The sequence below is a fragment of the Neoarius graeffei genome, chromosome 4 (assembly GCF_027579695.1).
Source record: "Neoarius graeffei isolate fNeoGra1 chromosome 4, fNeoGra1.pri, whole genome shotgun sequence".
NCBI classification, from domain to species: domain Eukaryota; kingdom Metazoa; phylum Chordata; class Actinopteri; order Siluriformes; family Ariidae; genus Neoarius; species Neoarius graeffei.
Window position 1 is genome coordinate 83,778,052 of NC_083572.1, and position 13,801 is coordinate 83,791,852.

The 13,801-nt window shown below is 39.3% G+C and overlaps 1 protein-coding gene across 1 annotated transcript in view; it reads right to left on the minus strand.

Annotated features, from left to right (window-relative positions):
- Positions 1-13,801, minus strand: part of lrrc7 (leucine rich repeat containing 7) — a 115,917-nt gene that overhangs the window by 22,782 nt on the left and 79,334 nt on the right. Inside the window, exon 18 of the mRNA XM_060918344.1 lies at positions 12,236-12,322. Within this exon, the coding sequence (XP_060774327.1) occupies positions 12,236-12,322 (87 nt within the window). The remainder of the gene's footprint in view (positions 1-12,235; positions 12,323-13,801) is intronic.

The following is a 13,801-nucleotide window of genomic DNA, read 5'->3' on the forward strand; positions in this document are numbered from 1 at the left end:
ACTGTCACATTTAAATCTGATTGGTCAAAAGGTGTTGATTAATTTTCTCTAACAGCAGCTCTGACAGAACTTCCAGCTGTAATTCATTCTAATATGTTAGTTATGAGTACAGATTTGCTAATGGAACCATAAAGTGGGACACAAGGATTGAATTTTGAACTTTCATGTAGGAAGATATAAATGATGCTGCTCGTTGGCCAAGACCATCCCTCAACAAGATATAGAAGTTTGATATCCTAATAATGCACACAAATTAAATGACAGGCATAGAAACAGTGATATCACCTAAATTTGTCTTTATTTTAACTTTTATTAAAAATATTTTCCTAAAATTTTAAAGGTTTCTAAAACTTTTACCACCTTGTAAAATTGTCAACAGTCACTATTTTGCTTGATTGACCTTTATCATGATAAGAGAGCCACTTTTGTTTAAAAAAAAGCAATTGAACTGTTAAAGTCCACGGCACTGCATTACTATAATTATTATTAGTATAAATACACAAGTAATTATCGAAAATCACGCATCCTGATTGGTCAAGAAATTCAGATTATTTCTTGATAATCACTTTGAGCAACTCGGTAAAACGGTGACCCATTGGTTCACATGTACACATTATGAGAGAAAATGCTGTTCCTAAAAGGACTAAAGATGTTATGAAGTTTGGTCTAAAACTATTCAAAGGTAAGGTGGAATTGTGATTTATTTGATCTATTTCAAAACAAAGTATTTTATGTGACTCGGCATAGATCAAGTCAAGTCAAGTTTATTTGTATAGCGCTTTTAACAATAAACATTGTCGCAAAGCAGCTTTACGGAATTTGAACGACTTAAAACATGAGCTAATTTTATCCCTAATCTATCCCCAATGAGCAAGCCTGTGGCGACGGTGGCAAGGAAAAACTCCCTCAGACGACATGAGGAAGAAACCTCGAGAGGAACCAGACTCAAAAGGGAACCCATCCTCATTTGGGCAACAACAGACAGCCTGACTATAATATTAACAGTTTTAACATGAGGACAGTTTCGTTGATGTTATAACTCTTCATAGATAGGTGACACAAGTCTGTGTGCATTACATTTGCATGCTGCTTTTGAAGTATGAAATGAATTATTTATTTTGAATGCATTTAAAAAAAAAAATCAACTGTGCATTTATACTAAAACAATTATCCACCTCAGGCTCAGTGAATAATGGTGAATAATAACCTCGACTTCATCTCATCTCATTATCTCTAGCCGCTTTATCCTGTTCTACAGGGTCGCAGGCAAGCTGGAGCCTATCCCAGCTGACTACGGGCGAAAGGCGGGGTACACCCTGGACAAGTCGCCAGGTCATCACAGGGCTGACACATAGACACAGACAACCATTCACACCTACGGTCAATTTAGAGTCACCAGTTAACCTAACCTGCATGTCTTTGGACTGTGAGGGAAACCGGAGCACCCGGAGGAAACCCACATGGACACGGGGAGAACATGCAAACTCTGCACAGAAAGGACCTCGCTGGCCACGGGGCTCGAACCCAGACCTTCTTGCTGTGAGGCGACAGCGCTAACCACTACACCACCATGCCACCCGCGAACAGTTGTTAATTATTTTATTCGACTGTGACAATGCAATGCAGGACTGAACCGCGTCACATCACTCTGAAAACACACATAGCGGACTTTTTTCACACTTGTGGAAATGGCAATGAAATGTGCACAGTGTTTTGTAAGAGTGATGAGTCTCAGGGTTTGGTGTTTTTTTGCATGCATCGAATACAGCCATTAATCAAATACTTTCATCATTAATTTTGACATTGACAAACAAGAATTTCGCATAAACCGAGTTCCAAGTAGGGTGGCATGGTGGTGTAGTGGTTAGCACTGTCGCCTCACAGCAAGAATGTTCTAGGTTTGAGCCCAGTGGCTGACAGGGGCCTTTCTGTGTGGAGTTTGCATGTTGTGTCTGTGTGGGTTTCCTCTGGGTTCTCCAGTTTCCCCCACAGTTCAAAGACATGCACATTAGTTTTAATCAGTGGCTCTAAATTGACTGTAGATGTGAGTGTGAATGGTTGTTTGTCTTTATGTGTCAGCCCTGCAATGACCTGGCGACTTGTCCAGGGTGTACCCCGCCTCTCACCCTATATTATGTACGGTAGGTGTAGTGGTTACTTAACTATGTACACTAACGCCAGCAAAGATCTTCACATAAAATTGTGTGTTTTGCTTGACTTGTACCAGTGAAAGCTATGAGAAATGACGTAAGCATGGTCAAAGAACTGCATTGAAGCATGGCTTTAAGAGTATTTAGGTTATAGCCTCAAATCCCACCATGTCTCATGATTGTTCGTTTCATATATTTTTTATTTTTAAGTAGGGTAATAATTGCTTTCAGCTCTGGATGACAAATATTGTGAGTTGTGTCAAATATTGCCTTTAATATTTTATCACATATTTAAATTATATTTATAATAGTTCAAAACAACGAGTACTTCATTGACTTAAGAAACAACACAAAAACAGTTTAAATTAACTCCATGGGGAATCTCCTTGAATGCTGATTTCTAGGTTGTAGTTAAATGGACATCAAATGAAACACACAATTTGCTGTCATTTCTCATCCTAATATTACTATTTAAAGCACTTGCAACAAAAAATAAAGTTATGGTTATTGACAATATGTTATGATTTTTTTTTAAGCAGCAGTAGTTTGTTATAGGATGAAGGGAAAGCATTTCGAGAGCTTGTCAAAACTGGGCTTCTGTGGTTGTCCTGTTTTGACAGCCATTATTGTTCCATCAGTGAATCCTTACTTTTATAGCAACAACTCGTTCACATGCACTTGAATGGAAGATGTGCTACATAATCTAAGGCTAATAATAAACTGCTAAAAACATGACATTAAACAAATAAAAACATTCAGTGTAATTGTTGATACTGTGAAACTTTCGGTAAAGAGCAATTTATTTTATGTTAATGGAAGGAGTCTCCAGTGTCAGCAGGTTGTAACAGCAGGTACATTTTCACACAGAGTGCTTTGCAATCCTGGTTCCTCAGTAACAGCTGTGATTTTTCCTTTTTTTTCTTTTTTTAAACTTGAATAGAGAGAGAAAAAAGATAAGTAAAAACAAGCTCTAACTTGTGCAGCAGATGTTGTACAACACTGCATTCCACTATATTGCTAAAAAGCATGATGCTCATTAATCGATTAAAATAGTTGTAGTTGCAGAAAATCACTGTGCTATACGGGAATAAAACACTTTGGGAGATGCTCTTATAAGAAAATAAGCAACTTCAGGGTGGTACTGCATCACACTGCTCCCATTAGGGTTTGCCACAGCAGATCTGTTCTGTATATTTGATTTGGCATAGGTTTTATACCAGATGCCCTTCCTGACACAACCCTCCCCGATCTATCCAAGCTTGAGACTGGCACTTAAGTGTACACTGGCTTGTGCAACCCCAGTGGCTGGTGGAAACCGAAGCACCCAGAGGAAACCTATGCAGGAAACTCCACACAGAAAGGCCCCTGCCAGCTGTGAGGTTTGAACCCAGAACCTTCTTACTGTGAGGCAACAGTGCTAACCACCGTGCCACCCCTACTGCACCACTAACCTGCCATGGATTATTTTCCACTAACAGCATACCCTATCATGTTTCATTCATTACATAATATAAGAGATGTTTTGTTCTCGTGGTCATGTCGTTCTATTTTTATGACAAAAATAATTCTAAAAACCTCATAATTGGCTGTTTAAGGAATATAGACTTTGTTTCATTTGTGCATAAGAGTTTTTTTTTATTTTATTTTACTGCAAATCTACTTGAACTTGAACTGTCTTTGAACTGTGGGGTTCCCCAGGGCTCAATCCTGGGACCATTACTATTCAACCTTTATATGCTCCCACTTGGACAAATTATTAAGAATAACTCAATAAACTTCCATAGCTATGCAGATGACACTCAGCTTTACTTAGCTATGTCACCTAATGACTATGCCCCTCTTGAGTCTCTTCATAGATGCATTGACCAAATTAACAAATGGATGTCTCACAATTTTCTTCAGCTGAACGCAGATAAAACTGAAGTAATTATATTTGGCAAAAAGGAGGAAAGGCTTAGGATTGCCACTGTTCTTGAAACTAAGGGGCTTAAAGCAAAGGATACTGTCAAAAACCTTGGTGTCCTTATTGACAGTGAACTTAACTTCAACAGTCATATGAAAGTGGTAAAAAAGTCTGCATTCTATCACCTAAAAAACATTTCTAAACTCAGGGGTCTCATGTCAAAGCATGATCTAGAAAAACTTATTCATGCTTTCATCTCCAGTAGGGTTGATTACTGCAATAGCCTTTTCACAGGTCTTCCAAAAAAGACCATCAAAGAGCTTCAACTAATCCAAAATGCAGAAGCAAGGGTTCTTACAAGAACAAAAAGGGTAGTTCATATCACTCCAATTCTAAGGTCTCTGCACTGGCTCCCAGTGAGCTATAGAATTGACTTTAAGGCATTACTTCTTCTATTTAAAACATTAAATGTGATGGGACCCAGCTACCTACTGGATATGTTTCAATTATATGCACCAACTAGGTCTCTAAGATCACAGGAGAAAAACTTGCTAGTAATACCAGCTGTCAAAACGAAGTGTGGTGAAGCAGCCTTTAGTTGCTTTGCTGCTAAGCTTTGGAACCAACTTCCAGATGATATAAAAAATGCTCCTACTGTTGTTAGTTTTAAATCCAGGCTCAAGACAAAGCTGTTTTCAGATGCTTTCACTTGATTAATTTTTACCTAAAGTGTAATTAATTTCCTTTAACATAATTTCTTTTAATTTTGATTTTAATGATTTTACTTTAATTCTTTATTTTAATTTCTTTTTAATTTTGGATTTTAATGATTTCACTTGGCGGCACGGTGGTGTAGTGGTTAGCGCTGTCGCCTCACAGCAAGAAGGTCCTGGGTTTGAGCCCCGGGGCCGGTGAGGGCCTTTCTGTGTGGAGTTTGCATGTTGTCCGCGTGGGTTTCCTCCACAGTCCAAAGACATGCAGGTTAGGTTAACTGGTGACTCTAAAGTGAGTGTGAATGGTCAGCCCTGTGATGACCTGGCGACTTGTCCAGGGTGTACCCCACCTTTCGCCCGTAGTCAGCTGGGATAGGCTCCAGCTTGCCTGAGACCCTGTAGAAGGATAAAGTGGCTACAGATAATGAGATGATTTTACTTTAATTCTTTGTTACTGTTCTTATGCTTTTATTTTTTGTGAAGCACATTGAATTGCCTGTGTGTATGAAATGCGCTATACAAATAAACTTGCCTTGCCTTGGAAATACTAACTAACTATATTTGTAAGAGAAGAACAAAAACAAGGCCTAATTATACCTTATTCATAGTATATAGATAGAATTCACATTAACGTACAAATATGCTCCGAAACATGGATTTTCATTCGTTTATTCAATAAGAGTATGTTCTAAGATCAGTATATCATTTAAATATTTATACTTAGTGAAATGAAATCCATTTTTTCAAATGTCATAAAAACATTCAACAAGTGTGAATGATCTGCAGCATGACTTCATATAATAAACCTATAAAGCATCAGTTCATAATAAAAGATCAGCTGGTGCTTAGTTCTTCCTCACTCATCTCAAAGAAGATAAATAGCAGTGGAAAGACTATGAAGGGAATGAAACCATCAAATGTCAGAACGACAGAGGCCCTGACTTCAATCATTCCGTGAATTTATCTGTTAAAGCATATTTAAGCAGCACATTGACGTGTATTAAAGATGAGTATTAATACATCACAGGTTATAAAACTTTGGAAACAATGATGTGAAAAGAATGATTTCCCAAAGGCTTTCATTAAGTGTAGCTTAACAAAGACATAAATCTCAAGTCAAAACATTTATTAAAGACAATTTGTCACTCACTTTAATGATTCAGTGACTCACATTCTTCTGTCACAATCACGTTCGTGCTTCTGAAATGCACCAACCAGGCCCCTGAATATAATCTGATTAAACAGGATGTCTGAACATTTTTGCATGTTTAATGTATAAACTTGGCATCTCTGTCTCAGATATGCAGTCGAAATCCTGCTAGAGCTCACTGGTCTGTACACTGAGCTCATGCTTTCCTCACATACACCTGCTGCACAGCACAAACAGCTGCAGAACAGAGCTGAGACCACACACCGTCTGATCCCCCCCCACACACACCCACACACACAGCTTCCTAAACATATCACTGTTCTCTCATCTTGTTTCAGACCCTTGCTTCTCATTTCTCTTCCTCATTCTCAGCCTCAGGTTATCCTGTCCCAGAATTCCATACAATATCTCTAAAACCTTGTAAGCCTGATTTATGCTTCCTTCTGAACAGCTGTTCTGGGGCCTTCAGTGAGCTGGAAAGAGGCAGTATGGAAAAGTGACTCCAAATCAAATCTAAATTTGCCGGTAAAGACATGAAATGGTGTGACATTAATGGGTGTGAGCTCTGATCCTGCCTCACATTGTCTTTTCAAATACATTTATCTCATCATGCAAGAGTGCTGAGTAAATTTATTAGGAGAGATATTAGCTAGAGAAAGTCTTGACTTCTTAAGGGATTATGCGTGTAAAAAAAAAATAATCAAAGTCCCTTTCATGCCAGGACCTGTCTTCCCAGGAAGTCTCCCGTCCTAGTACTAACCACACCCTAAAGGCGCATTGGGCGGTGCTGATCTCCATTTCTATAGCCCTCAGCCTCTTACATAGCTAGGGTTATAGTAGGGGGCTGGTCCTCTGGTAACCGCGAGAGTTTGACTCCCTACTCGCATCTGTACTGCGGCATTACTTGCCAGGCGGCAGTATGTACATTAGGTCCAATACCTATATGTCATGGTCCTACCTGTGGGCTTCTCTCTTCAGGTAACATCTCCACTCAGCATTACCGGCCACGCCCGCTCTCACTTCCTCTTATTAACTTTCAGTGACTGTCATTGGCTGTTGCCGATCACCTGCTTCCCCCCTGTGTGTATTTAAGCTGCAGTTCTCCCAAGCCTCAGTGTCAGATTGTCTGCAACTTCCAGCGTGATAACCTGCTCTGTGTTCCTACTACTCTGACGATATTCTGTTCCGTCTGACTCTGTCTGCTCTCCAGCCCCGGTAACCTGATCTGCCTTCTGTCCTGTCAACTCTGCCTCTTGCCTGCCTCTCCTGTACCTTCGCCTGATCTCCAGCTTGCCCAGCCCTGCTGCTCGCCTGCCTCTCCATCAGCCCGGTATGAGCAGCCCTGCCTGGAGCCCTACTCTTCAGCCCCGGTAACCTGACCCTGCATTTCTGTCCCCTATCTTGCTATCTGATCTGTGACTGTGTTCCAGCCTGCTCACTAACTCCAGCCTGCTGAGGGACTACTGCTGGGAGACTGCCTGAAACCCAAGTGCTGTCAACCTACAGCCACATCTCTCTGACAACACCTAATCCTGTCTGATCTCAGAAGCTAAGCAGAGCCAGGCCTGGTCAGTACTTGGATGGGAGACCTTGGATGTCACCACCATACTCCCACCAGCCATCTCTGCCTCTCAGTCCTCCTGCCACTGAACTTCATACACATTCTCCCTTTTCCCCTGTTATTATTAAATTGTGGTTTGAGTGCATTTGATCTCCTCTCCTGTCTGGTCCTTGACACCTATACACTCGTTATACAGACATTTTAATGGCGGTCTTTGGTATGACCCAACTGCGAGTAGAACTCAATCTCCTGGTTGAGAGGTGGACACGCTAACCACAAGGCCAACTCGCGGTCTAAAAACCTGATCACAGCAGAATAAAAATGCAAAACTGATTTACTAACATGATCAAAGCAGGACTACATTTTTCAAATTAACAAAGTAACGTCCTGACATGTTTTGTATGTTTGCCTTAACAAATATGCAAGTTGTGGTAGGCACATCAGGTGAAAATTCAATTCAAATTGCTTGAAACTGCTCTCGTTGAATTCAGAATTGAATGCTAAACAACATACTTTTTACAGAATTAAAATGTTTATACGTTCCTGAGATTACAAATTAAAGATTGAAAAAACGGGTTAATATTTTAGAAAACTGCCGTAATATTATGCATGAGGATAACATGGTCCAAAATGGGCCTCATTAACCAATGAGATCAAATGTTTTTTCTTAATTACTTTTTAAATTTTCAAGATATTCACAAGGAAATTGGAAGGAACATAGATGGTTGTATACTGAATACAAAATTAGAAAAATTAGTAAAAACAAATTATGCAAAATTAGTATTTAATTAGTATTAATTATGCTAATTATGTAAAAATGTTAAATCTGTATACTCAATAAAAAAGTAATAAAATAACATTTCTAAAACCCTCTTTGTGCTCTGTAGGCCTTTGTATTTCTCAAACATAGGGCCTACTAGTGTTTATATGAAAGAATATAAATGATTATTTCGATTAATATTCACAGCTTTCAAGGCTAACCTCGAAAAAACTGTGTGAGCCACATCCAATAAACAATTCCAATTAATGAATTGGACACTTGCGTTTCTGACTTCCAGTCTTTTAAAATCTCATTCTGGCCACTAAGATCTCAATATTTTTCATCAAAACAACTACAGTTATCTTCTAAAATAGTTATTTATTTACATTAATCAGTTTGATTTGAAAAAATAAGTACGTAAAGCTATGAAAACAGCCCTGTGATGACCTGGCGACTTGTCCAGGGTGTACCCCGCCTTTCACCCATAGTCAGCTGGGATAGGCTCCAGCTTGTCTGCGACCCTGTAGAACAGGATAAAGCGGCTAGAGATAATGAGATGAGATGAGATGAGCTATGAAAACTCACCTCAAAGTCTCCCGTGAATCATAACATCAAAACTAGCTGACGGAAAATTTTGCTGAATACTTCATCAGAAACAGTGAGAGCGAGAGAACATCCCTATAAAAGTTATCCGATTGATATTCACGAGTCCTCCAGTCAGAAACTGATCAGAAGAGAGCAAACCTGACCACTTTCCTGTGACTCAAAAAGCACCGGCAGTTTCCCAACATCATGTGAACAGTTTTTACTCTGTTGTACCAACTTCAACCTGCAGTTACTCCCAAAGTACTGAACATATCTTAAGATAAATTTCTGTGGAAAGCAGGGGTTATAAGCTTTTTAATCATAGTATTCATGATAGAAAATATTCAAGAGTTAAGCAGTGACAGATTTGGAAACTTAGATGAGCATCTGCATGCACAATTTTCACAGCATGGCTAGCGAGTGTCTGATATGCCTAGTTGTGGTATTTATATTTAAAAAAAAGTGTAAAATACCAGGTGGTGTGCATGCAAATTGATTAATTTAGCACTTGTTTGAAATTCACTTCAGGAATAATCCTTGTGTGCAAATTAATATGACCTTTTGAAGACAAAACAGAATCAGTATTTCAGTTAAGTTCAACATAATGAATAAATTCATCCTCATTATATTGAGAAGCACCTTCAAGCCTTGACTTTATAGTACTGTTTGTTTCATATTTGATATTGGCCACACTTTTGCATCTCCAATAACAACAGCAATCAAAGAAAGCTTGTGAAAATGTTTCTAGAGTTGGCAATATTGCTATCAAGAAAATCCTACTATAGAATAAGAACAATAAGAAGCTTGCTGTGTGTGTTTAACTGATCAAAGTGGCCACAGCCCTCTTCTTGTTTTCTATTGACTCACAACACCTGGATAAAGTAACTGCTACCAGCAGCAAGTGTATCTTTCCTGCTCCATGTTCTTCCCTTTTCAGTTAACAAAAGAGAAGTGCCATTTTTGCTGGGTGAAGTTTATTCGCATTTGGTATGACCACTGCTTTTGCTGAGAAAGCAGAAAAGCATAGTTTTCAGATGTTTCCCATATCTCTGTAGGAAGGACCAAAAATGCTGCAGCTAAACCTTGGATGTAGGCACCTTTGTGTTTTCTTTACATATTGGGATCTTAGTGCGTCAAGGTGTAGTAGTGTATACATTACAGACTAGATCAGGGGTCATCAAACTACGGCCCGCGGGCCGACTCCGGCCCGCCACCCCCCTTTGACTGGCCCCCCAGCCCCTCACCACTTGAACCAGCCCTATGAGGCAATCCCCAAAAGTGGTCATGACCTATTTTTTTAAATTGCTTTTTGGCAAATAATAACATGTCTGCATCTTGTATTTTGTTGATTAATTAAAATTGATATTTAGTTATAAAATGAACTATTCATATTTTCCGAATTTTCGTCATATGCTCGCGATCAAGCAATGACAGGCAGCGCACACGCAGAGAACTGTCAGTCTTCAGGACAGCAAAATGGCTAGCGGTAAGCGAAAAGTTGACAGAGAGTGCAGAGTTTTTAAAGAACAGTGGACCACCGATTATTTTTTCGTTCAGTGTAAGGACCGTGCAGTTTGTCTTGTATGTAAAGAAAGTGTGTCGGTTTTCAAAGAATATAATCTGCGTCGTCACTACGAAACCCTCCACAAAGAGTATGCTAGTTTGCGAGGGCAAACAAGAGAAGACAGGATTCGGAGGATGAAATGCGGACTGGCTGCACAACAGAATGTATTCCTTCGCCAAACCCAGATCAACCAGGCTGCTGTCCGAGCTAGCTATAAGGTAGCTCACCTACTAGCTACCCATGGAAAGCCGTTTACTGATGGGGACTTTGTTAAAGTATGCATGCTTGCTGTGGCCGAGGAGGTGTGTCCCGACAAGAAGAATGCGCTCAACGCGGTGAGTCTCTCCGCACCTACGGTACTATGACCAGGCGAACCGAAGATTTGGGGGACAACGTGTATGACCAGCTGAATATGAGAGCATCAGAATTCGAGTTTTTTGCTTTGGCCATGGATGAGAGCAATGACGTGCAGGACACAGCACAACTGCTGTGATCTATTGCTCATATTATTATAATTTCACTGTTTTTTTTAATGTATTTATTTTATAGGCCTATTTATTTGACCTTTATTAAGTGCTGCACACAATTATTATTAATATTATTAATAATATCAACAGGCCTACCTACAATTTATAATTTTCCACTCACCTTTGCCAGTGTCAATCACCTCAACTAGGCAGATGTTTCTTACCTTGACAGCTTTGATGTTATTTTTATTAGAAAATAAATAAATGGAATATCTGTGGTATTTCAAATCAAAACAAAGTGTGAAGACTCAATTACTACTTTTGCAAACCACTAGTAAAGATAAACAAATATGTGCCAAGAATCAAGTGTTGATATAGTAGTGTTGATATAGTAGTGTTGATATAGTAGTGGGGATGGCTGTGCCAGGCTAGTAATCTCTACTACACAATGAGGTCGGCTGGTGGTCATATTTGTCTGGGTCATACAATTCTATGTTATATAGCTGACCCGACCCCCGGCCCCCCATCACAGTCAGGAACGACAATGTGGCCCCCAGAGAAAAAAGTTTGGTGACCCCTGGACTAGATTAAGAAAATGAAACCACGTAGTGAATTAACATGGAGTCAATGTTTTTGTTTGTGCAACTTGTAGCTTAGATACTTTTTAAATGAGCTGGACATTCACGTTTAAATCGAAGTACCAGTCAGACACAAGTCATAAAGGTGGTCCCATTTAAACAACATGTCCGTAAAATTCAAAATGCTTACGTCACACAACAGCTGTCATGTAAACCTACAATACATTGTCAACAATTTATCTGGAGCATGTGGTGTGATTTTATAATGTATAGTCTACAACAAAACTGTAACATCTGTATTTCAGGTGCCAAAACAAAACATGCATTTTCGCCTATTTCTCTTTTTCCTGTTTACTATTCGCCTTCATATTTGATGGACAGCTAAAATCCTCTGTTCTGCATGTGCATGGCTTTCCAAACTTTGTCTCTAATGCTTCTCAGAAGCAGCTTTGATGAAAAATAAACAAGGCTTTAGTGACTGTAGCCAAATTAACATGCTAATGAGAACTGAAACAACTGCAAACAAAATTGCATAGGCAGCATTCAAAGCTCTTGCCCTACCATCACACTGGTGCTTGGAATGGCAGCAAATTAATTTCACCTCTTACACAATATGACATGCTCAAAGCTTTTGATGTTGATAGATTTCTTTTGAAAGCAATGTATATATTTCATCTTCTTTTTTCTTCCTATTCATCTCTCCCTGCCAAAAGAGTCAGCTTCTGTTCAATATATTACATTTTTCAGGTCAAACAAGTCACTCCACTAGTAAATTGTCTTCTGTCTGGTCTTTCAGCCACTTACTATGAGGCAGAAACAGGAAGAGGAAGTAAGGGCCAGGCTTGTATTCTCTGGCTGTTGCGGCTTGGGAACGATGCGATGTAAAGAAATCTAAGCAAAACAAACATACATACATACATACATACATACATACATACATACATACAACAAACACACAAAATGGAGGATTTTCTATGGAGGTCTAGAAAGAAAAGAATGTGTAAGAAGCATGGGGTCATGACCTCAGTCCTCTCAGCGTCCCATAACCCTTTATGTGGAGCATTGTTGCAGTTTGTCTGCAGGGTCTCTGAGACTGTGGGTGGTAGCACTATAAGTTGTAATGGACACAACACACAAATGTGTGTAATGCTACAGACATATTGTAGCTAATGCACAAAGCATAGAAAAGCCTGGTGTTAACGAATGCACAAGTTTCTGTGTTCACGCAGTTCCCTGTCTTGATGATGTGCAGAAGACTTTTGTAATTTTACTGCTTTGGTTTGAAATCAAGCCACTACCTTTTGAAGACACTTTTGTTTGATTTTTAAAGCTTATTTTCAGTTATATTGTAATAAATTGACACAAGAAGCCAGGTCTTTTTGGGTCCCTGACGAGATCGTAGCAGCAATTTTACCACCATAACTAGCCGATATGTTTGGTGTTCTAATTTAATTCTACATGAACAATGTCACTGTAAACAAAACAACAACTGAGTTTTGAAGTTTTTACTACTGTTTCTAGAAACAGAAAATGCCTCTCTACATATGTCCATTATTATATATGCAACTCTCAGTGCAACGTGAGGATTATCTGAATGGACTGTTTTAAATTTTTTTTTAAATCCCAGTTTCAATGGCTAATTCATATCCAGCTTTTTTGTTCTAAAAGGTTCTGTCAAGTTTTCTGGGTGATTTCAGAACATTTTCCAAAAAGATTCATACATGATGCTAAAAGCTGCCTCAACGTTTTAAGCTGTATGAACCTTAACAAAAAATTCTTTCAGGTTACTTTTTGTCAAACTGGGAACATTCTAATGACATTGCTATGTCCAAAGCTATGTCCTATTAACTAGATGCACTAATCATGGGGTTTACCATTGTGTGGTCGCTCCTAAAAACTCCTCAGACTTCTCCTCAAAACTTCTCCTCTCGGACTTCTCCTCAAGACTTCCTCTCAAGACTTCTCCTCTCAGACTTCTTCTCAAGGCTTCCTCTTGGACTTTTCTTCAAGACTCCCTCTCGGACTTTTCCTCACAGACTTCCCCTCAAGATTTTCTCTCAGACTTCTGCTCAAGACTTCCCCTCAAAATTCCTTTTCTCAAAATTCTCCTCAAGACTTCTCCTCTCAGAATTCTCCCATTAAGGCTTCTCCTCAAGATTTTCTCTCACACTCTCCTCAAGACTTCTCTCAGAATTCTCCTCAAGACTTCTCCTCTCAGAATTCTCCTCAAGACTTCTCCTCTCAGAATTCTCCCATCAAGGCTTCTCCTCAAGATTTTCTCTCACACTCTCCTCAAGACTTCTCCTCTCAGACTTCCCTCAAGACTTCCCCTCAAGATTTTCTCTCACACTTCTCCTCAAGACTTCTCCT